Source organism: Engraulis encrasicolus, chromosome 23, assembly GCF_034702125.1.
Source record: "Engraulis encrasicolus isolate BLACKSEA-1 chromosome 23, IST_EnEncr_1.0, whole genome shotgun sequence".
Classification (NCBI taxonomy): domain Eukaryota; kingdom Metazoa; phylum Chordata; class Actinopteri; order Clupeiformes; family Engraulidae; genus Engraulis; species Engraulis encrasicolus.
Window position 1 is genome coordinate 16,620,041 of NC_085879.1, and position 25,000 is coordinate 16,645,040.

General features: G+C 42.7%; 3 protein-coding genes across 5 annotated transcripts in view; all 3 read left to right on the top strand.

Moving 5' to 3' along the window:
- The first annotated feature begins 11,987 nt into the window (after window positions 1-11,987).
- Window positions 11,988-15,706, top strand: LOC134439800 (hepatitis A virus cellular receptor 1 homolog). 3 transcript variants are annotated; one of them, XM_063189704.1, is made up of 7 exons: window positions 11,988-12,060; window positions 12,706-13,050; window positions 13,208-13,279; window positions 13,471-13,530; window positions 14,140-14,201; window positions 14,458-14,545; window positions 15,256-15,706. In XM_063189704.1, the coding sequence occupies exons 1-7, from the start codon at window positions 12,009-12,011 to the stop codon at window positions 15,303-15,305; spliced, it is 729 nt and encodes a 242-aa protein (XP_063045774.1). In that variant the 5' UTR covers window positions 11,988-12,008; the 3' UTR covers window positions 15,306-15,706. The 3 variants fall into 3 exon arrangements, with proteins under 3 accessions (XP_063045774.1, XP_063045775.1, XP_063045776.1); XM_063189705.1 differs by lacking the exon at window positions 13,208-13,279; XM_063189706.1 differs by lacking the exons at window positions 13,208-13,279; window positions 13,471-13,530.
- Window positions 15,707-16,070: 364 nt separating this feature from the next.
- On the top strand, window positions 16,071-21,805 carry tmem216 (transmembrane protein 216). Its single transcript, XM_063189855.1, has 5 exons — window positions 16,071-16,083; window positions 16,491-16,504; window positions 16,622-16,715; window positions 16,797-16,889; window positions 21,600-21,805. Exons 1-5 carry the CDS (start codon window positions 16,071-16,073, stop codon window positions 21,803-21,805), a joined length of 420 nt encoding a protein of 139 aa, XP_063045925.1.
- A 2,190-nt stretch (window positions 21,806-23,995) lies between these two features.
- Window positions 23,996-25,000, top strand: part of shtn3 (shootin 3) — a 29,543-nt gene continuing 28,538 nt past the window's right edge. The window contains exon 1 of the mRNA XM_063189449.1: window positions 23,996-24,235. Coding sequence (XP_063045519.1) covers window positions 24,152-24,235 — 84 coding nt within the window. The 5' untranslated portion in view covers window positions 23,996-24,151. The remainder of the gene's footprint in view (window positions 24,236-25,000) is intronic.

Genomic DNA, 25,000 nt, shown 5'->3' on the forward strand with positions numbered 1-25,000 from the left:
ACATATGTCTATAGACATGCCCAAAGAGATCAGAACATCCCCTGAGCTTTTCACCATTTTTCATGCTTGGCCTCTGTAGAATGGGACTAAAGAGATTTGAGCCGGCCCAGGCCGTGGTTCAAAGAGGTGGCCTGTTACGCTGGAGACCCTGGTTCGATTCTGGCTCAAAGTCGGTTCCCGATCCTATCCTCATTACTATTTCTGTGTGTGTGTGTGTGTGTGTGTGTGTGTGCGTGTGTGTGTGTGTGTGTGTGTGTGTGTGTGTGAGAGAGAGAGAGAGAGAGAGAGAGAGAGAGAGAGAGAGAGAGAGCATTTTCTCACATGAATCCCGGACAATTGATGTCTTCTTGGCAGCCTCCAGAGCTGGTGCGTTAAAGTTCAAGTCAAGTCAAGTCAGTCAGCTTTTATTGTCACTTTCTTCATATGCACAAGTCATACAAGGAAAATGAAATTATGTTTTCTCTCTATACCATGCCAAGACATAGACATACACAAGACTGACATTTTACAGACTGACATAAAGTGCAAGACAGGACAGGTATTGTGATATTGTGCTATATAAGTACCTTTTGATTGATTGATTTGAGTATTTGTGTATTTGTGTGCACAGGTAAGTGAGTCATGCATGCCCACAGTGTTAGCCCACATATTAGATAATAAAATGGACCTTCCCACCTACATATATTTTTGTATATTGCACAATTTATATATTGCACTAGTTTTGTTGATTAGATAGGGAGTTGTGAAATGTTGGGCTCCACTATCAAGGGGGTCCTAAAAAATAAGTTGGAGGGTTTCTTTTGTCTCTGAATATGCTCAGGCAGGTCACCAGGTCACATTACACAATGTGCTGTAAGCAATTGACCCTCTATAGGTACTACTTTAATTTCCTCTAACTAAGTAGTTTCTCTGTTCCTCTCCTCTCCTCTCCTCTCAAGTCAAGTCAAGTCAAGTCAAGTCAAGTCAAGTCAAGTCAAGTCAAGTCAAGTTTATTGTCAATTTCTTTACATGCACTGGTCATACAAAGAATTTGAAATTGCGTTTCTTGCTCTCCCATGCAGACATAGACTAATCTAGGTAAGGACATAGACAGTATAGACATAGACAGTACTCATACATGGACATAAGACAGTATGGACGTAGACATTGCTCATACAGACATTTAAAGTGCAAGACTGGACAACAGAAGACTTGTAGAGAGCATACATTAGAGGAGGTATTTTGTTGTGCTTTTTCTAAAAGTCCTTTATAGCGTTCTGACATAGTAATAGTAGCATTTGAAGAAAATAAATAATTTTAAAAAAAAAATAAAAAAAATTAAATACACCAGCAGCAGTATGTGTGTGTGTGTGTGTTTGTATGTGTTTTGTGTGCGTGTGTGTGTGTGTGTGTGTGTGTGTTTAGTGCAGGTAGAAAGTGCGGTGTGCGTCTGTGTGTGTGTTTGTGTACCTGTGTGTGTGTGTGTGTGTGTGTGTGTGTGTGTGTGTGTGTGTGTGTGTGTTGTGTGTGTGTGTGAGTGTGTGTGTGTGTGTGTGTGTGTGTGTGAGTATGAGTTGTGTGTCAGTGTGTGTGTTTGGGTTTAGTGCAGAAAGTGCGGTGTGCTTGTGTGTATGTGTGTGTGTGTGTGTGTGTGTGTGTGTGTGTGTGTGTGTGTGTGTGTGTGTGTGTGTGTGTGTATCAGGGCTTAACACTAACACACGCCAGGTAGCCAAATGCGGGTGAAAGTCGGCGTTGGCTAGTAGATACCGAAGGTTCACTAGCCATTTTGGCGGGTCCGTCACTATTCTAAATGATGAGGCACCGCATTTTGTAGTTTTTTTCCCTCGGACCGTCTTTGCTACAAACGCAATGCAATGCGATTTTCGCGAGCCTACAATACCCATGAAGCACCTGTGTCACGTGTCACCTGTGTCTTCGCCATGACAGGAATCTGATAGAGCTAGTCTTGCGAATATGAGTGGCAGCAGCGAGCTACCGGCACATCAGCGCGCGTTTGGAAATGCCACTGAAAACCTTCACGTGAAAATAAAGTAGCGAAGTTCATCTCAACTGACCTGTTTTGGGATCTGTCATTAGTACAATGCATAGTAGTAGTGGACATTAAAATGACCAGGAGAACACCTCAGTCTTGAGAAAGTCTTGAGACTAATTAGCGCAGTGATAAGACAAGGACACATGCGACATTAATAATGTTCGGTTTAAATCATTTTCTGATTTGCCTGTATGTCTTCATACCTTAATATTCCTCCATGTTTCTTGTGCCGTTGTTCCCGACTGTCAAACGGGGCTTAAACAACGCGCAGTAGTAACCTTCCAGACAGTACAAAATCATGTCCCATGTCCCTTGCATGTGCCCATCTTGCTTTGCGTCCGTTTATATTTTAAACAACTCAATATTAAGCGGAATGAAAGGAAGTCGTAGCTCCTTCTGTAGTTACCGGCCGCATATGTGTGTGCCTTCTAGTGGATAGCCTAGGCCTACTTTTATGAGAAAATATTCCAGAAGAGGTGTTATTCCACATCCATGCCCGAGGACATGCGAAGCTTGGCAATGACTTTGCACTATCTACTTTGCGCATCGAAAGTGCCCTTCAGATCAAAGACGGAAATATTTTGCTCTCATGTAGCTTACATTTGTGCCCTTCCACAACACTGTGCTTGGTGTTTCTACACGGCTATGCCATTCCTCAGATGAGTTAATCTGTTCTTATAGCATGCATGCATGGACCAGTTAACAACAATTCTAGTTATTAGGCCCTATATTATATTATTATTATTATATTATATTTTATTATATTATATTTTTTTATATTATATTATTTTATGTTATATTATGTTATATTATCCTACATTACATTATTACAGCCTATTATATAATTCATTAAAGCTGCTATGATGGTTAAGAAAATTATGGCTAGTGAAAAGGCCCAATGGCTAGTGAGTCACGAAAACCACTAGCCAAAATGGCTGGTAAGCGAAAAAGTTAGTGTAAAGCACTGGTGTGTATGTGTGTGTGCATGTGTAAGTTTTGAGTTAGTGCAGGTTGAAAGTTCAGTCACAGATGTAGTAGTGCAGGTGGAATGTTCAGTCGCAGATATGGTGGTGGGGATGAGGGGGGGAGCGTTGTCAGTGGCCTGGCTGGCTAGAGGCTGACAGTGAAGGGAGAGTGGGTTGAGTGTTCAGTATCTTGATTGCTTGATGCATCGTGCTGCTTGCGAGCCTGGTGGTACGGGAACGGAGGCGCCTGTACCTCTTTCCAGAGGGCAGGAGGCTGAACAGTTTGTGTGCAGGGTGGCTTGTGTCTTTGATGATCATCAGTGCTTTCCGGGTGAGGCGTGCGGTGTAAAGGCTCAGTTATGCTTCCTACTTGTGCCACAGAGTGAGCTTGACGCAGCCATGATGCAGTTAATTCTTGTTTATGCCCTGTTTTGAAGCACGGTCTGCGCGATGTCATTCCACGCTGAAACTGCCTTCAATACAAAGAGTAAACTAGACGTGTCGGTTGTTTTTTAGCATCACAGACTCGACGAGAATGAAAATGAAACATTAAATCTTTATATCACGTGCATGTTTGATCGCACTGGCAGCCACAGTAGTAGTTTGGAACAAAGAAGTGGCTCATTTGTCGAGGACGAAGCGGAATGTTTCCTCGACCTCGGAACCACTGTTCAACTGTCCAAATAACTTCAGCGTCGTAACTTGCAAGCGCATGTGTTGTCTTCGGTTCGTGTAAATAAATCAAACAACAAAGCACAGACAACTTATTTAATGAAGAGCTCACAGTCCGTAGACCGACGAAGGTTAGAACAAGGAAGTAGCGCTTGTTCTCGACTCGAGGACAGAGCAGGCTGGTCGAGAGGACCAATCAGAGACCTATTTTCGCCCTTCACGCCGTCGCTCCCTGCGTCGAGACACAATTTTGGGGAGGTGCCCCAGAGTACCTGCGTGATGGGGGGGGCTTCACTACGTTAACTGCGCGGCTCACTGCATCATGATGCAGTGACGCTGATCTCGAGGCATAAACCACCCTTAAATGTCCTGCAGGGAGGGGAGTGGTACTCCAATGATCTTCTTCGCTGTGTTCACAACACGCTGGAGTGTCTTCCTGTTTTTCTCCGTGCAGCTTCCTCCCCACACTGTGATGCAGCTGGACACAACGCTCTCTATGATTCCTCTGTAGAATGTTGTCATGATGGAGGGTGTAGCACTTGCCTTCTTTAGTTTGCGCAAGAAGTAGAGACGCTGATGGGCCTTCTTCGCCAGTGATGTAGTGTTGGTGGTCCAAGAGAGGTCGTCGCTGATGTGCACTCCAAGGAACTTGGTGCTGCTCACTCTCTCCACAGCATCACCGTCGATGGTCAGTGGTGGCAGTTGTTTTTGGACCCTCTGAAAGTTGACGACAATCTCCTTGGTCTTGTTGACATTCAACAGGAGGTTGTTGTCTTTGCACCATCTGGCCAGCAGGTCTACTTCTTCTCTGTAGTGGGTCTCATCGCCCTTAGTGATGAGGCCCACCAGTGTTGTATCATCCGCAAACTTCACTAGATGGTTAGTGCTGTGGGTCGTTGTGCAGTCATGTGTCAGCAGCGTGAACAGCAGGGGGCTGAGAACACAACCTTGCGGAGCCCCCGTGCTCAGGGTCAGGGTGCTTGAGGTGTTATTCCCTACCCGTACTGCTTGTGGTCTCTGCATCAGGAAGTCCAGCAGCCAGTTGCAGAGGGAGGTGCTGAAACCTAGTTTGTCCAGTTTTCTGATGAGTCTCCTCTCCTCTCCTCTCCTCTCCTCTCCTCCTCTTAGTCTATATTTCCTCTGTCCCTCCTGCCCCCACTCCGTCTTCCTCCTCCGGAGGTGCACCATGGGTCCACTATATTACGTTGATAATACTTACACAATATTCAGCCCTCCTTAGTAAAAAAAACACATATTAAGATGGACAGAAGGACGCTGTGTGCCGTGTGCATCTGAAAGCACTTAAAGTGAATTACACGGCCCTATTACAACACATCATCCCTTTTCTTTTCTCTCCCCTGTCCCCCTCTCACCTCTCTGTGCTCTCTTTAAAGGCCACTCATATTACCCTATCTCGCCAATCTGAAAAGGAGAGAAGCCTCCCTGCTTAAACTCTGACCTTCAGAGGAACCATCCTTGCTTCCTTCATATACCGCCTTCAAAGCCTTTTCCGAAGGCTGCGCCGCTGTAAGCCCCACTGAGCGACTGCCGGTCAACTGTGTGTGTGTGTGTGTGTGTTTTTTTTAGTTTGTCCCTTTCTGATTCGGCTTCCCTGCCCGGCATTGTCACAGCTGCTATTAATAGCGAGGTGTACCTGGGTGATGACTGATTTACGGCGTTCTAATCTGGTCCAGGTTTAAAAAACGCCTCTGTGCGGCTTATTTTGCTACCGCCCACCACTGTCGGTGCGCTTGGCTGCCAGTGGACTGGTGGCGCTTTGTCCTCCCCCAGTGTGTCCTCCCCCCTGTTGAACTTATTTAGACTTCAACTTCAACTTCTGTGGGAACACCAATACAGCAGAACAGTGTGCTTGAGGTTTTGTGTGCTTTAAACATCCATATTCCATATTCCATCCATATTAGGCCATATTCAAGTGCAACGCATGTGAAGTTTAAACATACGGTACAGTAGGATGGTATGGATGGAGAGTTATGGTTAGCGGTGGGAGGAGAGGGCGGATCAGGCATGATTCAGTAGGCATAGAGATTCACACAGGCCTGCAGGCAATGATTAGTATCAGTGATTCCCATAGACCTGCAGTACATAGCCTTTTCTGTGGTTCAGCACCACAGAATGAAACCCAACACGATTCTTGGGTAGAGAGAGAGAGAGAGAGAGAGAGAGAGAGAGAGAGAGAGAGAGAGAGAGAGAGAGAGAGAGAGAGAGAGAGAGAGAGAGAGAGAGAGCAAACACACATAGCTTAGCTCAACCTTTCTGCACTCATAAGGCATAAGTATGAATTGGGTGAATGACTAAAATTATTTTTTCAAAGACAGCTGTTGCCATGTTATCAATGCTGTGAACAGAAACGTGAACTTTAAAATCAGGCTTTGCAAGCATGATGTAGTTAGTCTTATATCGGGGAAATTGTTGGGAAAAATATGAATAAATCTTGTCAAAAATATCCTCTTTGAAGGCTTAGAATATTAATGTGATGGTGCAGTGAGACTGTGTGATGTTGCAATAAGTTTGCGAAAATTATGAAATGGTTCCACCTGCAATTGAGCTTTGTGTGGGCCAAAATCTGACACATCGCACAGCCATTCATAGGAAACCATCAGATTTCGATTTTCACACAGCCAGGAAAGATACGTCTTATGAGGTCAGGCAGACCTGTCTGGCATATGCTGATGACCACATCAACATTAAAACTAGAAAAATAAGTGTGTGTGTGTGTGTGTGTGTGTGCGTGCGTGTGTGTGTGTGTGTGGGCATGCATGCGCGTGCATGCTTGTGTGTGTGCGAGCACATAAGTGCTTATCTGTGCGTGTGTGAGTGGGTGTGTGCATACAATGCTTACTCACACGCGTGTGTGTGCATGCGCCCACACTTGTGTTCTTGTGTGTGTGCATGTCCATATGTGTTTTTGTCCGTGTGTGCGTGCACGTGAGTGTGTGTATGTGTGTGTGTGTGTCCAGATGGGAGTCTTGGGTAGCTTGTTTCCCTCCAGAAAGTATTAATCTTGACTGGAAGTCTGTTTACACTGGGACATTCTTCCCCCCACAGTGCTGCTGTGTAGCCATAGGAGAGAGAGCGAGAGAGAGAGAGAGAGAGAGAGAGAGAGAGAGAGAGAGAGAGAGAGAGAGAGAGAGAGAGAGAGAGAGAGAGAGAGAGAGAGAGAGGAGAGAGGGACCCCATGGGAACTGTCATTTAGTCATCCGTCATTCTTGTCCATCTTCTTAAACAGATTAGCTTCTCTTGATTTTATTGGCTGTGTTTTGTTGTATGTGTGCTGCAGTAATGCGTTTTTGTTGACCATCTTTGCCAGCAGGCATCAGTTTTATGGATGATGACGATGCTGTTCTGTGTCACTCACTAAAGGGAAATCATTCACTTCCCACTCTCCCGCTCCTGGGGTTAGGGTTGCTAAATTAGCTGGAATTGTGAAAAATTGATACATGGATGACAGAGAGAGAGAGAGAGAGAGAGAGAGAGAGAGAGAGAGAGAGAGAGAGAGAGAGAGAGAGAGAGAGAGAGAATGTCATCATACCAGGATATGCTCCCAGAATGACTTGATGAATGCAGTATCGATATTTCAATACGATGTGTCTCAATTGTGATCACGCTAGACTAGACTGAACTGTTTTCTACTATCTTATAGACTATAATTATTATGTAATGTTACTATTATGATTTTATTATTATTATTTTATTATTGAAATATTGTTTTATATTATTATATCTATCTTATCTATTACATTATTGTCTGTCGTGTTCTCCATTTCCCTGCGTCTGAGTCTCTTGGTATGCTTATGATGTTTACAATTTCTTGATTATGAGAAATTGACGCTTTGATATATTGCCGTGTTTCGGAATAAACCAATATGTCAGCTTTTGGCTCTCGGGAATGTGTGTAGCTGGCGTAGACATCTTTTCCCAACCTCCTTTACACATTCCTTGTTGGGAACACTTTCCCCCTCATCGAATCCTCGTCCCTCCTACACGCTCACCTTTGACCTGTCACGGTCAGCTCGCTTCCTTGGCTATTCATAGGGACTTTTTAGGTCCCTGTTCTTGTGGGGAGTCCAAAAGACACACACTCACACACAGACACACATACTCGCGTGCGCACACACACACAGAAACACACACTCACAGAAACATGCAAGCACACACACAACGTGCGCGCACGCAGACACATGCGCACACACACGCGCACTTGCAGACACGCATACACATGCGCACGCGCGCACAGACACACACACACACGCGCACTTGCACACACGCATACACATGCGCACGCGCGCACAGACACACACACACACACACACACACACACACACACACACACACACACACACACACACACACACATGTTCAGTAGTAAGTAGATATTCATTGTTCCAACCGATTTAATGTGTTTTGAGTGTACAGCTTTGTACTACTGTACAGACAGACAGACAGACAGACAGACATGCACACACACACACACACACACACACACACACACACACACACACACACACACACACACACACACACACACACACACACACACACACACACACACCTAAAAATGGTCTCTAACTTCCGTATAGCTTTCTACAGTTGACATTACAAACTCACTGTTCACTATGGGGGATTATAGTTTACCATGCAGTGTTCTAATTCATTAAAAGAAGAGGATAAAGATATGAGACCAAGGCTTCAAGTGTTGACATAGCACAAGTGTTGACATAGCATACTGAATATGAAGCGGACATACTGTAGGACCAGTGTAGGTTGTTGAGGAACAGGACTGTTCTGGGACCTGTCCTGCAGTTTCGCCTGCCCCACCTTAAATTTGGGCCCAGTCCCTAAGAAAATACCAAAAACAGCATAAGCAACAGCAACAGATGAGGACTGTCTGCCCAATGGGAGATGTCCTGCATGCCAGATTGCCAGGCCAGAACTGCTAGGGAATGTTAAAGAGTGAGGGTTCAATGGGTCTTTCTCAAAACCTAGGCCAGTGTCCTTCCAAGTGTATCAGTCTAATTAGTCACGCCCAGTGATTGGATACTTTTTGGTGAACTCTACAGAATATCCAATCACTGGGTGTGACTAATAAAGAGTATCCAATCACTGGGGGTGACTAATTAGGCTGATACACTTGGAAGGACGCTGTCCTACAGTAGGTTTTGAGAAAGGCCCAATATGTGACGGTGAGACCAAAACAGCTTCTAGTCACAACTTAGGGTGCTTACACACCGCAAGTGGAAGACGTCCACTTAACATCTCCGGTATCAGTCCGAAACGGTTAGAATACATGCCAACAGATCATGCCCCGCGAGCGGTAGACCGGACATGTCCACGATGCTCCTTGAAAATAGAACTCGAGTCTATTTTCCTGCTTGGACGTCCACGTGCAATGAGCGGGTTAATTAATGGCTGCTGCCCGCGGATAGAACGTGGACTGTGCAGTGTGAAAGGCAGCCCGTGAAGCTCTCGGACTCGCTATGCTCCCGGACACGTTAGGCGAATGCGAATATCTCGGTGTGAATCCACCGTTAGAGTAGGGGTGGGTAACTTTCATCATAAGGAGGGCCAACCATCTTTATCACCACCACCAGAAGGCCACATGCCCACGCCCTTGAGAGAATCTACAAAATGATAATTAACATTATTTTGTTCTCGGCCTATATTTATACCTGAATGTTTATATATCCGCCAGTTGCCCCTCCCTAACATAGAGTGACAGGGGTGGGGAACCTTTTAAATTCGAGGGGCCACTTCAAATTCCTCCAAGGGCCATAAAAGTCCTGCAAGGGCCCTACTACGAGGTCGTGGTAGTGTAAAGCTCTAAACATCTTCACAGTTCCTCTGAATTCTCCGGTTCCCTCAGTTCCTCTGAATTCACTGGCTCCTACACCAGTTCTGACATGGCAGACATGATGCAGACACAGACATAGGTTGCTGGTAAATATTAAAAGGCCAGGGTAAGTACATTGTATAACTGCAAGTCCCAACTTATGACTTAATGGTGGTGCAAAGATCTGAGGATCGTCACAGTTCCTCCGAATTCTGCTTCCCGCAGTAGTGTTGACAAGGCACACGTGAAGACACAGATACAGATATAGGCTGCTCATGACTAACCATCTCGAGCAGGCTACAAAACGACAACCCAGCAAAAACATTTACCTTAAGGCTCCTTCTGAAGAAGAGGCAGAGTGCATATACCATTTTGCCATCAGTGTGGAATGTCGGACACAGGGGCAGCCGAGAATATTTAAGATCAGCTGAAGGCCAGGAATTTTCTCTCTTTTACATAGTAAAAATACCAGCTTTAATATACAGTATGTTGAAATTAACTCTGTAACATTTGTTTCCACTCAAAAATAGTGTTCACGGCCTTACCGTGGCCTATTGGTTTACACTGAGTTACTACACTGGCAACCCAGGTTCAAGTCCGGCCCAAGGTCATTTGCCAGTCCTTCCCCATCTCTTTCTCCCCACTCGTTTCCTGTCCCTCTTTCACTATCCTATCCTATCACCAAAGCACAAAAGCACTAAAAATCTTTAATAGGCCTATATATATATATATATACATATATATATATATATATATATATATATATATATATATATATATATATATATATATATATATATATATATATATATATATATATTTATAAGGGTATTTGAAAAGACACTCAATGCCTGCTGTATTTAACACTGACTTTTGACTCAAGAGTAATTTCACTTTCCACAGTAAATACAAGTTTAAGTTCATATAAGTTTACTCTGAAATATCGACACCGCATTTTTTTACTGTGTACTCTGGCAGCTGTGTTTTATCGCTAAACGAGAACGCTCACGGGCAGACCTTACGGGTGAGGGATGTTTTCTTGGAAGCCGAGGTCAGCAACAGAGAGCAAAGAGTTGTGGAAGGAATGTCTGAATGATCTCGGTATAAGGACTCGCTTCCTTCAGCCATGTTTTTCTTTTGCTTTCTACCCTTTTTTGTTTTTGTTTTACTATAGTCAATACATGGCGTGTCCCCAATGAAGTGCAGTCACTGTGTCAACTGGGACAAATTTGTCTCATTAAGTTTGTGGTCTTTTGTACAGAACAGTGACATTGGCCATTGGCCTATTGGTGGTGTACAAAAATGCTCAACTGTAGTAGCTCTCAGGCAAAGACTAAGAAAGACACATGCTATCAAACCACACCAAATTGATTAATTGCACAACTGCTCACAACATCGTAAGTGTTTTTTGTTTGTTCATGTCAATCGTGACAAGGCCATGTGGTTTTCATGTGCAGGAAGTTAATCCGTCACCAGTTGTGGATTTGCTTTGATCATAGTGATTGTGTTTTGACATGAAGTCAAATTGTAGACTTTATTTGATCTGATAGTGTAGTCTTTCTTTAGAGGTCGCCTGAGGCTACAACTTTTAAGGCGTATATGGTGTGTACTCTGAAGGTGGTGACAAAAATAAATGTGACAAAATATGCTGTATATGTTTATTTATTTTTTAATGAAATAGTTGTACAACTGACAGTAGAGTCCATTGGCATTTGTCTAGATACGAAATCAAGCACTTGGCTCTTATGTGGAACAAGTGTGCAGCCAATTTTATTGTATTTTAATGCCCTGGAAAATAGCCTACTTTTTGCTCTCTTCTACCATCAGTTTCGTGCATTTGTAGATTGTAAAAGAACTTCCACAGTTGAACTGGTGGCACCATTCCCCAATATGACTCTCATAAACAAGGGTTTTCTGATTCTAACATTAACTGACATGTTCCTCACAAACGTTATCAAATTTCATGTCAGCAGAATGAAACTTACAATTTTGCCCAAGTGAGGTTTGTGTGGTACAACTGTTTACAAAAACAAAGAAAAACAAGAGCAATCAAAGATAGCAACATGGCCCCCCGCCAATGGTAGATGTACATGGTGTATGTATGCGTGTGTGCGTGTCTGTGTGTGTGTCTGTGTGCGTGCGTGTGTGCGTGCCTGCCTGCCTGCCTGCCTGCCTGCCTGCGTGTGTGCGTGTGTGCATGCGTGTGTGTGTGTGGACACAGACAGATAAACAGACAAATGAACAAACAAACAGAGAGACAGGGTCATTGCTATACCTGACCCATGCAACTCCCCCCCCCCCCCCCCAAAAAAATGTGGAAAATTGTAACTGAGAACTTGTGCTAGTGGAACAAGCACCAAGAAGACATCTGGATGAAGACAAAATTCCATTGGCCACAACATGGGTGACATTGACATGTGGCCCGGTTTGCAGAATAAGGAAGTCGGCAAGAATAACTCCTCAACCACATCATAGTGTTGCAACAGGGACAATGTCTTGCCTGTTTTTAACATGCTGTGTCTTACTTTTATTCTTTTTTGAAGGTAAGGGTCTTTTTGCAATTATTTAGTTTTCACAATAGATTTGGTGTCGTTTATTGTGGTATTAGACTGAATAATAATAAAACTGTTGGTTTGTTGATGAACTAGCCTACATTTATGCTTTGTGAAGTTCAGAGGAAGAGATGTTGGCTTGAAAAAGTAAAATAACTGCCTCGTATTTGATCAAACTTCCTGTGAGCCTGAATCAGCTGATCTCCATCGACAAGCAGCAACTTGAGACTTACTTTATTACCTGTACAGTAGGTGTATATGCAGAAGGAATACACACAGCTCTCTCAATCAGAATTCTGATGTTCACCTTTGTTTAAGATCCATGTCTTCAGCTTGGGCCCTGTGAAAATGAAATTCATCGATCACTTTTCTGTAGTAGAAATAGATATGCTTCATCAGTGCCAAAACAGCAGTGCCAAAACATCAGTGTGGAATATGTTTCAAGTCTTATTTTAACTTTTGACCTAGCTACATGACATACCCTACCTTAAAACTTTGCCAAACTTGTGTCACGGTTAAAGCACGTTGAGTGCATGTTTGGGTTATTAACAGCATTGTTATTAATACGGAATAAATACATTTGATGTAATTATTATTAATATCATTATTGTTTGTATGAATCTTTTTTCTCCACAGTGCATTGTCTGAGAACAGTGATTGGAGTGGTGGGCCAGACGGTCACTCTGCCCTGCAAATACAATGCCAGGAGTCACTCCATCACCACCACCAGCGTCTGCTGGGGCAGAGGGGAGGTGCCCTGGTCCAAATGCTCGCAGACCGTCCTGGCAACCGACGACGATGGCTCAATCATGTACGCCGAGTCTGACAGATTCCAGCTTCGCGGAAAACAAGCCAATGGAGACGTCTCTCTCAGCATCGGGAGGCTCCATGAGCATGACAGCGGCATTTATGGGTGTCGTGTGGAGTTACCTGGCTTTTTCAATGACCTGAAGATCAACGTCCATTTGATTGTCATTAAAGGTAAGACAGATGGCAATGTAGGTCAATGAAAAAGGAGATACTGCACACTGTTCCCCCTCTTGGGTACATATGGCGAATCAATTATGAGGGACCATTCAGAACTGCACTGGTATAAATGTTACTTAAATTTTAATTCAAATATGTATGTGTGACCAAGGAGTTCCAGTGCAGTCCACCACTCAGGACTTGAACTCACAACCTCCAGTATCCCTCTGGCATGGCAGCACAGGTGCGACACCACTGACTGAGCTATATTGCATCTGCATGAGATTTTAGGAAGGAGGTTTACTAATGCAGCTAGTTTTCATCTGTGACACCCATATGCAGCAGAACAGTGGATTATCATTTCAATTGATCTTCATCAAAGACAACGTTTTTGTAGTAATGCATTACAATTCAAACAATATATTTACCCCACAGACTCTGAATCCCACATCCTCACCACCACTCCTGGTACAGTTCAATCTCCTGCACCATTTGGTATGTGTTTCGTATGGGCTTCTTCAGTCTACTTGACAAGATGACCAATACTTCAGACATGCCAGACCAGCTCTGACCAAATGAGTGGCAGTGACCCAACATTCAAAAAATAAGCCAAAATGCTTGTTGACACTTAGTTGACACAAGAGTTGATCATAAAACAGCAATGGTCAAAGTATTACTTATTCATTAATGAATTAATTCTTTCGTTCATTCATGCATTGAAATAAAATCTAAAAAAAAGGAATGGCCAATTCAAAGAATCATGTATTCATTTCCTTCGGAATATATTAAGTGTCCCTCTACTCACGAGACATAGGCTACTGTAATCTCTACCTATATAAGCCACTCATACCTACAATATCAAAATTCTATAGATGTCACTAAACCTAACCCGGCTCTGGCCAGATCTGTGTGCTTCAGCTCTGTTTGTGGAGCACGGTTGAGCCATCTGGCAAGTTGTTAACTAAAGCCACCATGCATTTTAATACCAGAACCAGACTCAGGCGCATATGCCTATTACCAGATGGAGTCACATAGTATTTGTAACTATTGTGTGTTGTCTGTACACCATGCTGTGACTAAGTGTGATCTTCTCTGCTATTACAGATGAGCATTGGCCCACTGGGGTGGACTACGATGAGCCAGTTGTAGACTCTGTCATCTCAAAGGTATGTTGCCTAAATGGCAACATATTCAATAGCCTCTACTGCAGATGGGGTCGCCGGCGGGCCTATTCACTATTTGATGGAAATACTCAACTACATCATAACAGCATTGCTATGACAGTACAGAGAGCAGATCTGTAACAGATAATAAGATGTAGCCATTACAATTGGTGACGGTAAGGTTATAACAAAGGCTCTGCGCTAAGGGGTTAAATGCTCTTCTGTGCCTTAAAACTCTCCTCTCTCTGATCAATTTTAGGAGAGCACACTCATCTTCAGACCAGAGACCATTGCCAGAACAGCAGTTGTGGCCCTCATGACCGTGGCAACACCAGCCCTGCTTTATGGTCTGTATTCAAAATCCTCCTCTCTACTACTCCTTACGGACAGGCACGGATGACATTTGAAGTTTGAGCATTTTCTCATGAAGAAGGAGAGGCACTCCCCTGTGTGTGTGTGTGTGTGTGTGTGTGTGTGTGTGTGTGTGTGTGTGTGTGTGTGTGTGTGTGTGTGTGTGTGTGTGTGTGTGTGTGTGTGTGTGTGTGTGTGTGTGTGTGTGTGTGTGTGTGTGTGTGTGTGTGTGTGTGTGTGTGTGTGTGTGTGTGTGTGTGTGTGTGTGTGTGTGTGTGCGCGCGCGTGTGTATGTACATATGTGTGTGCATGCTTGTGTGTGTGTGTTGGGGGGTGTTTTTGGTGTTGACATTGGTAATAAAAACAAAGTGCCTTTTGAAGAAGTGTGTGTGTGTGTGTGTGTGTGTGTGTGTGTGTGTGTGTGTGTGTGTGTGTGTGTGTGTGTGTGTGTGTGTGTGTGTGTGTGTGTGTGTGTGTGTGTGTTGGGGGGTGCACATGCCACTCTATGCCAGTCCCAAAAATGGCATCCTTGCAAACAGGAAGTGCTTTACACCCCGACCACCCCACCCCCCAACCTCCAAACAATTACATCCTTGCCATGCAGAGGAAGTATTTACCGTCTGTCTTTGAGCAGAACTGAAAGCTGCATAGCCTATATGACTCAGATGTTCCTCTAATGCAGTCCCTTTTGATGTTGTCCCCACAGGCTTGACAAAACTACTAAAGAAGAGGAAACTGCAGGAAGAAACGGCCTAAGCCTTCTGAACCTTATCAAGATCTACTGTAGGCCTACAACTTATACCCCATATTTGGTTGTCTGACTGAATGAATGAGGAGGTTGTTGAAATCGAAATGAATCACACATATGTAAAATGTCTGAATTAATTAAGTATGACAGTACAGAAATTAGTTAATAAAAATCAGAAATTAATAGAAATTAATTAATAGAAAGTGTGTGTGACAGAATAAAATAGCACAGTAGAAATGTTTCAATGTGCTGTCATTTAAGGTCCTGTGTGTTGCAGGCCTAGTAGGCCAAGTTTATTTTCTGCTGTTACAGTAATAACTCATCTGCAATGCTACCACCTTGTGCCTGTATAGGGTAGTGTTTTTTCCCTTGTCTTTCCCATCAGTGCAATTTATCTGAATAATAAACAGCCGAGTCTTATGTATATTTACTATAAGCAATGTTTCTTTGTAATTTTGTAATTTTGTCAATTGTAAAAGAACAGACCTCTTGGTATATCCTGTCTTCACCTCTGACATCCAACATAAGAATGTGAATAATCTCATGTCATTGTCGAAATCGAAGACAAGACAAAAATAGGCATGAGAACATTTTTCCGCAAGCACTAAAACAATGAACTGTAAGCATATTTCCATGACAAAGTTTACTACCAAACAAAAGTGGCAAAGGGGCAAGCCAAGAGGCTGGGACACTAGTGCAGAGTTCAGAAGGATGAAATCACGCCTAGCTCTCGCGATATCACAGCCACGACGCCGTTCCCATGGTATTTCAACATGGCGTCCAGAGGTAAGTGTTGTTGTTGGTTTGCTAGCAGCCAGGGAGTTGATTTTAGTCGAAAATAAAATGCATACAATATTGAAAGCTTAGTGCACGTAAAGGTGATATATGTAGAGGTAACTGCGGTCTCTAATACTTGGAGATCAGTACCGAATATTCAAAAATAATGACAAATAAGCAAGATGTAGTTTGACTATCTTGCCATAAGACCGTTATATAGATAGCGTTACTAAAGTTAACGTTTGCATTGTTTTTGTTCTTTTTGGTTATGTCTCAGCAGTTTGTCGCGATATTCGACTTACCCTTTTACTTTGACAACGTAAGCTTAGATAGCCTACTATATCTCACCCACCCAGAAATTACTGACAAATTCATCCTCATTCACTCAATCACTGTTCCATCTTTTTTCCCCACAGGAAAAAGTCCAATAGTATCCTTTCAATCTTACTTTAATGTTGTGCTAGTATATTACTGCGGCGTCTGCTTAAATATCATTTAATGCTATGTTGTTTTTAAATCAGTTAAGACCTTAACATAACGTGTCCAGCTCTCCTCCGCACCACTTCAGGTGCTCCTGTACCTCAACAGTTGGTACTTTGCTGCCTTCTTCATAGGAGAGTGCCTCATGTTCATCTACAAAGGTCTGTTCATGCCAGTCATTAACCACTCGAAGTAATTTTCCATCCCCTTTGAATGGTCTAACATGTTTCTCTCGTATACAGGAATTCTGCTACCCTATCCGCAACAAAATCTCATCCTAGATGTCGTGCTGCTCTTCCTCTTTCTTGCCCTCGAAATCCTCAGACTATTTTATGGTAAGTTAAATTCCAAGACCTGTCCGTTGTCCAAAGACATTATAATCTTGATCTTGTTTATGTGAAACAGATTACAACAACCTCAAATTCTCGATAATGTGAAATAATAGAATGGAAATCAGAAGACAAAATATAGAAATGTTAAGGAAATTTAAAAAAAAGACATTTATGTCCGGAAATGGCACATTTTGAAAAATGAATTAAATCAAAAAGCTGACATTGACGTGTGTGGCTGTTGATCAAGCTGTGGTGCTCGGCTTTTATTCTATGGTGCTTACATCTATAATGTTACACCTGTCCACCATCCCTGTCATTTTTTCCCCAGGCTGGAAGGGTAATATGTTGCTGGATCTCAAATGGAGCACTTGTGCACTTCGGGACTATGTTTCAGTGCGTAACTAATGCGCCATACATACTGAAACATGAACACTGAAGGGTACAAGTGCACCATTTGAGATCCAGCACGAGTGTAGTTAGTAGTAGTCATGGCTTGATGACATAATTCTGTAGAATGTGCCATTCACTTGAATGGGGCTCCCCAACCTTCACATGTGCGTTATTTCTGAATAACAGCACGCTGTCAATGGCAACACTATCACAGCATGCCGTCAACAGACATAGTGTATTACCTAGCAACGACAGCTGATTTTAACACCTGGAAAACTGCTGAACTGCGCACGTGAATAGTATGTCTATAACACTTCACCACTAGTCTTCTTTCCTCAGGCTGGAAGGGTAATTTATTAGTTCAGTTCAGTTATGGTTTATTTGAGTAGGGACAAATACACATCATGTAGGCTGTACAACAACCTAACAGATAAGTATCATAGAATTTGTAGCCATAGGCTAATTTCCAATGCCCGTCCCTAGAAGGGATTGTAAAGTAAAATATAAAAAACTGTTTTTATTGTTGTTTTAAAATGCAACCTATCCATTCATCCAAGCCATTCATTTAATCTAAGAAGACAGGCAATATACATACACTCGCCTCCAAAAGAGTTGTCGCCTATCCATCTGTTTGGAATAACAGCTAATAACCTGACTTTCAATTAATCACTTGCCTTCAGAGGTCACTCATATGAAAGCTACAACCCTCCCGAATGAAAATGTATGTACAAAAATAAATGTCATGCACCAAAGAAAGATAGATAGATTATTTATTTATTTGTCCTTTCGGAAATTTGTTCTGTGCCATTTTCAGTGCATCTGATACAATTACAAAGACATTACAATAAACAAGAACACAATAGACAAACACGACCCCCCCCCCGCCTCCCCTCCCTCTATAGGACAAAAAGACAGGTTGACAAAAAAACCCAACATAAACACAGTAAAGTGCAGTATTCAGTACCAAAGTGCAGTGTGCTATTCAGTCTAACTAACTTACAGTTGTCTTATTTAGGATAGAGATACTAGTAGGTATAAATGATTGGCGGGCTCTGTTTGTCTTAAATGAGGGCATCCTAAACCTCCTACCTGAGGGCAACAACTCATATGCTTGCTGTAAGGGGTGGGAGAGATCCTCACATATGGCATTTGCCTTCTTTACCACCCTTGCTTCAACAGTCATGGCCATGCTATTTAGTGGCTGGCAAGCAATCTTGCTGGCCATGTTGATTATCTTATGCAGCTTATTTTTATTAACAACAGACAGGGAGAAGTACCAGGCCACAGAACAGAAACATAAAATGCTTTCAACAAAAGAATGATAAAAAACCCGCATCATGTCCCTATCCACTTTAAATTGTCTTAGCTTTCGCATGAAGTACAGTCTCTGCATTCCCTTTTTGTAAATAGTATCGGTGTTACAGCTCCAAGTTAATTTGTCATCTATTACAGTTCCCAGATATTTATAGTTTTTCACCACCTCAATGTCTTCCCCATGTATGACCATGTTCTGATGGGTGTGTCTCCCCGTTCTAAAATCCACAATGAGTTCTTTTGTCTTTCTTGTATTTAGAAAAAGACAGCTGGACTCACACCACTCTACAAACTGACCCACCCAGGCCCTTTGATTGACCCTTTATTGAACACAGACAGGGCAGATTTTGACAAGACAAAAGTTTTGTCGCCTATCGAACATAATGTGAAAATGAGCAGATAAATCACTTCAAAACACTTCAAATACGCAGATTGGGTGTCATACTTAATCACTGAATCACTCTCACCTCTCCAGAAAATCGACTTTGGCCTTAGGTGTATGTTTAGGGTCATTGTAATCATGGAAAGCAACACAATGAAAATCAATGGAGTTCAATGAGAGATGGTGACATATTCGCTATTCGTAGAGCAATACATGTTTAACTTCATGATTTAAGTAAGCTTAAGGTTTAACGTTCGGCGAGAAGGTCGCTACCGTGGAATAGCAGCACGACAGAGAGAATCTTTAGACCCCGACGCGGAGCGGAGGGGTCTTGTTCTCTCTGAAGTGCTGCTATTCCACAAAGCGACCGACTCGCCGAAAGTTAACCCGCTTATTATATGGATATACTTAAATGATTCACACATGGCAGGGACATTTCTTTAGGCCTATTTAATGTTAAGTCTATTATAGTTTTTAATGTCAGAAGACTGTTGCTGCGCAAAACAAAACAGTGCCGTTGTGGAACACCGCTAGGCAACAGCTAGGTAGCCAGGACAACAGGTGTTGTCTATCACAGCAGCTGATTAGAGTCTTGTTGAAAAGTCGCTTTAGCAGTGAAAAGTCTTGTTGCCATTGACAGCGGTCTGTTATAGACCAACCCGTCCGTTATCGAAAAATAACAGACGTGCGAACGTTGGGGAGCCCCGTTGAAATGAATGGAGCATTCGACCGATGACATCACACCATGTAATAATCAATGATAAAACCCTCAAACACCTGCAGAATGCATGCAGCTCCTCATAAGAGCTGTATCTGTACCATGTTTCACTTTATGCACCATTTCTCTTTTTTCATATTCTTCATCTCCAACACCATATAGTTTTGATGCTATCAGTATCAGTCCCATTAGCTTTCATTTTTGTCAGAATTAAGCCTGACATACTCTTGGCTGGCTTTTTTGAGACAGGACAGTGGGAGAGACTTCTTTGGTGTTAAAGGTGAAGAATTTGGAAAAAATACATGGTGCCTAAAGTCAAACATGGGAGGGATACAGCTCTTATGTGGAGCTGCATGCATGCTGCTGGTGTGTGAGGGCTTTTATCATTGATTACATCATGAAGTTAAAAATGTATTGCTCTACGAATAGCAAATATTTCACCATCTCTCATTGAACTCCATTGATTTTCATTGTGTTGCTTTCCATGATTACAATGACCCTAAACATACACCTAAGGCCAAAGTTGATTTTCTGGAGGGGTGTGAGTGAATCAGTGATTAAGTATGACACCCGATCTGCATATTTGAAGTGTTTTGAAGTGACTTATCTGCTCATTTTCACATTATGTTCGATAGGCGACAAAACTTTTGTCTTGTCAAAATCTGCCCTGTCTGTGTTCATTAAAGGATCAATCTTTCTTTGGTGCATGACATTTATTTTTGTACATACGTTTTCATTCGAGAGGGTTGTAGCTTTCATATGAGTGACTTCTGAAGCCAAGTGATTAATTGAAAGTCAGGTTATTAGCTGTTATTCCAAACAGATGGGTAGGAGACAACTCTTTTGGAGGCGAGCGTACACATACTTAATCCTATATTAATGTACAGTCACTCGTTCATTCGTCCACTAATTAATCAATTTGATAAAACATGTACAACAGCCTTCCCTCACCCCACCACCCTGACACACACATAATCAACTGCCACCCACCTCCCTCTCTCTCTCTCTCTCTCTCTCTCTCTCTCTCTCTCTCTCTCTCTCTCTCTCTCTCCTCTCTCTCTCTCTCTCTCTCTCTCTCTCTCTCTCTCTCTCTCTCTCTCACACACACACACACACACACACACACACACACACACACACACACACACACACACACACACACATGATTACATATCTGGTTGTTTTTTTAGGAATTCCTTCATCTGACACCTGAACCACCCATGACTGTGATTGGCCTTGATTTCTGGGGGCAAACTATTCCATAAATTAAGACCTTTAATTAGAAACGAGGACTGACCAAAGGATGTTTTAGGGTGGGGTATCCTACAATTCCCTGCTACAGCCCCCCTGGTAGACCTCCCAACTGCCTGTATAGGTTGGATTAGGTCACGGAGTTTGAGGGGCTTGACCATGCAGGCATTTATAGATCAGGTTAATATTTGACAATGCAATATAATTGTCAAAGCTCATCATGTTCAGGTCCTGCTGAACATCGCAGTGATGAGCTCTAATTGGCCTTTTAGCTAGAATTTTTAATGCACGATTGTACAGTCTGTCCAGTGGTCTTGTTGCTGAGAGACCTGCCTGTGACCATGCAGTTATACAGTAGCCAAGGTGAGAGAGAATCATTGAATGCAGATATACATTTGCTGCTTCAAATGATAAACAATCTCTAATTAGTCTAAAAGTGCATAAGTTCAGTATTAGTAGCCTAGTAGTTAATAGGCCTACACAGTGTATAACAGTGTATGAATAGCATTTCTACACTTCACCACTACTCCTGTCTTCTTTCCCCAGGTTGAATGACTCATTTATTATAAGTATTTAATAAAATAGTTAATGTGCAGCAGTGTGAGAGTATGAATACTAGTATGTGTAAACCATCACTATTCCTGTCTTTGTTCCCCAGGCTGGAAGGGTAACCTGTGTGAGCGCTCCTTGGCCATGTCTGTCAGCCTCAGTGTGCTGTTGCCCTGCGCAGCGCTGGCTGTCTACTATCTCTACCTGCAGACGTTTGTCCTGCGGCTGGAGTTCATACTCAACGCTATACTGCTCTGCTTCTACGGCCTCGAGTTCATCCTCGGAGTGATGTGTGTCACCACTTTTTCAAGGTAATATGTTGTTTTAATCTAATGGTTATTCACTTGTTCAAATATCTGCTAACTCGTGCATATCAACGTTTTGTTTGGAGGCTATGTTCTCTATGATTTTAAAGGACACTATTAATTCAAAACTTAATTCAAAACTGAGAGTAGCATATAGGCTTTATGTCTGAAAAATATTTGAACAAAGCTGTCTTGTATCTGTTCTGTCCTGTAGTCCTCACTAGTCTGATGTTTGCATTATGGACATGTTGATGATTGAGAGAGGTGGGGCCAGTTGGACAAATGGTGTGTGGACAGGAGGTGTGTGTGTGTGTGTGTGTGTGTGTGTGTGTGTGTGTGTGTGTGTGTGTGTGTGTGTGTGTGTGTGTGTGTGTGTGTGTGTGTGTGTGTGTGTGTGTGTGTGTGTGTGTGTGTGCAGAGAGCAGAGAGGAAAGAGCTGCCAGGAGTCAGGAAGTATTATCATGTCATAAAATACATTGATGAGGATCTTGTGAATGAACATAATATTTTTTGGAACAGCATTTGCTTTATATAACATGATAATATGTGTGCTATCAACTATGCATCCCACGTCAGCTCATCCACTTCTTTCTTTTTTCTTTCTCTTGTTCCTCAGGTCGAGTGTTTACTGATGTGGTCCTCCCATCTCTGAAGAGAAGCACAAAGACTTTCAGAGCAATGGCTCACACTGGGTGGACTTGTGATCGGATAGCCAGGCCATAAAGGGGCGTACGTGTGTGTGTGTGTGTGTGTGTGTGTGTGTGTGTGTGTGTGTGTGTGTGTGTGTGTGTGTGTGTGTGTGTGTGTGTGTGTGTGTGTGTGTGTGTGTGTGTGTGTGTGTGTGTGTGTTAGGACATGCCAGTACAGACTGGTACTAAATGCTGTAAATATTAATTTCTATGCCTGCAGTAACAACTGTGGTTATCATGGATATTGCTTACACACTCACAGATGTTATCTGATTAGGTACACATTCCAACTTCCTTGAACTTTTGTACTATTGAGATATTCCATTTTTGTATTTTTTTTTTGTAATAAAATAAGTTAAATAGGTTGTTTTTTTTGCGCCAACTGTTTTGTTCTTTTTTTGGTAAATATGTGATAGATCCATGTCATCATGCCAGACAAAGAGTCACGACAACACAAGAGAATCTGCTTACCAGTTACACAGATACATAGATAATAAACACCAGAGCCGTATGGCTCTGATAAACACACCCCCCCACCCTCCCCCAAAAAAAGAAAAACAAACAAAAAAAGTTAATGTTAAAGAATGTAAAAGTGTAATGTAAAATAATATCAGTAAATATTGTCCAAGGGGTGTCCCTGGTGATTGTTCCCCCGTTTTCTAATTCCTTTTTAGTCACTGAGAACAAAAAAGTTGGCAAGATTTTCAAGGGCTGTAATTAGCTTGTTATATGACTGCATTTGTAAAGCAGTGTTGTGTTCTCTTAGATCACTCTCATATCCCACCACTGAATCCCTCATCTTGCACAATGAATTGTACCGAGTAAATTACACTGTAAGACCAAAAATGTGAGTTTCTTAAATGTTGAATTAACACTACAACTGTATACTCAGTCTTTCCCTGTGTGTCTCTGGGTCCATGCTTCCATCATCCCAGCCTGAGCCTGTCAGATCCTTTCACTAGCCTCATAAACCTGCTGAGGAAATGAAAAAGGATTTCTACTGCAGTGCTGTACTCCTCAGGGTGGTCAGTGCACTGCCCTTGTCTCTCCTCCTAAGAGACAGCATGTGTAGTGTGCCTTCCTACAGAGATGTGGCTCACATTGTCCATCTCTTGCATGTAGTATAAAAGAGATGAAGTTGTTCAAATTGTTTTATTATTTGGAATATAATTTTGCATACAATACACGACTGAGGGGGGCAGATGAGATGAATGATGACCTAATCCTCCCCAAAATCAGTGAGAAAAAAATGGGTGGAGCATGCGCATTCGTATAGCTATTACCACGTTTTTGGCCGCCGTAAAGAATTGGGGCGCAACTCAGCCAGTAGGCTTCCTTCCACCACCGACTGGAGGTTTGCGTGTGCATGGAGGATGGATGGGATGGGAAGAGGAGGGTGGGGAGGAGGGGCCGGCGGATCCGTCTGATGAGCAGGCTTTTGCGCTGTCAACTCAAGGGGGGTGCTCGGATGCAAGGCGTTTGGTGCGCACCGGACGGGTAGCTTTGTTTCATCCAAGAGAACGGGAAGGATGAATAATTTCTATGCAAATTAAAACATAAGCAAACAGTGATAGACACTATTTAGGACTGTTTTTGGGCTCGTCTCACAGTTGTATCACATGCGCCGTGGTTGCAAGGGGCTCGGCTATTGTGCGTTTGGTTGAAAGATGCTTCCTTGTTCGTCCTCAGCAGTGGTAGAGATGGAGGGCTGTGGAGACAGCGAGGTGGAGACGCCGAAAGTGAACACGGAGGTGAGTGATTTGCTCTGTGGTTGACAGAGTCCGCGTTCTGGATCCAATCCTTTTTTGATATAAGTTAAACTACATTTCTGTCATATAGGCCATTACGCGGACAAGATGTATCCAAGTCATTTCAAAGGCATGGATGGAAAAAGCCGGCATTGTGATAGCCTATCCCGGCTTGACACTCCTATCTCATTTGACAGCAGAATAATTCGCCATAGGCCTAATCATGAGCAAAATCATTTAAATATATTCTTGGGCACCAGGGTGAAAGCGCTATTTGATGTCAGTTTGTTTCAAAACATGGTGTAAAAATGCTACCCAATATAATGTGGCCTCTCCTTTTTCTTAATCCCAGACACATATCTTGGTGTGAAAGTGTGCAAATCTCTGGGATGGGTGTGTGAGCAGATGCATCAGCCTGTTTGATAGCGTGGGAGTGTCTAGATTAAAGAGATTAATTGATTTTTTGGGCAACAGCCGGACAGAACTTTGTAACATCCTGCTTAAAATCTCCTTTTTGCCTGCTGTTGAGGGAAGCGACTGTGATTAAGACATTGTACAATTTGTTTCCAGTTTAAATCACAAATGAAGATGTTGGATGTTCATGATCAGTCGCAGTGATGCTCTAAATGCTAAAATTCATTGTTGGCATACTGGATATAGTGCCCTACTGTTATAGGCCCGCCTACTAGGCTACTACCAAGTAGCCTATGTATCCTTGGATGTCAGTTCTTACCTGACATCAACCAGAATGGACAGAAAATCTATTCC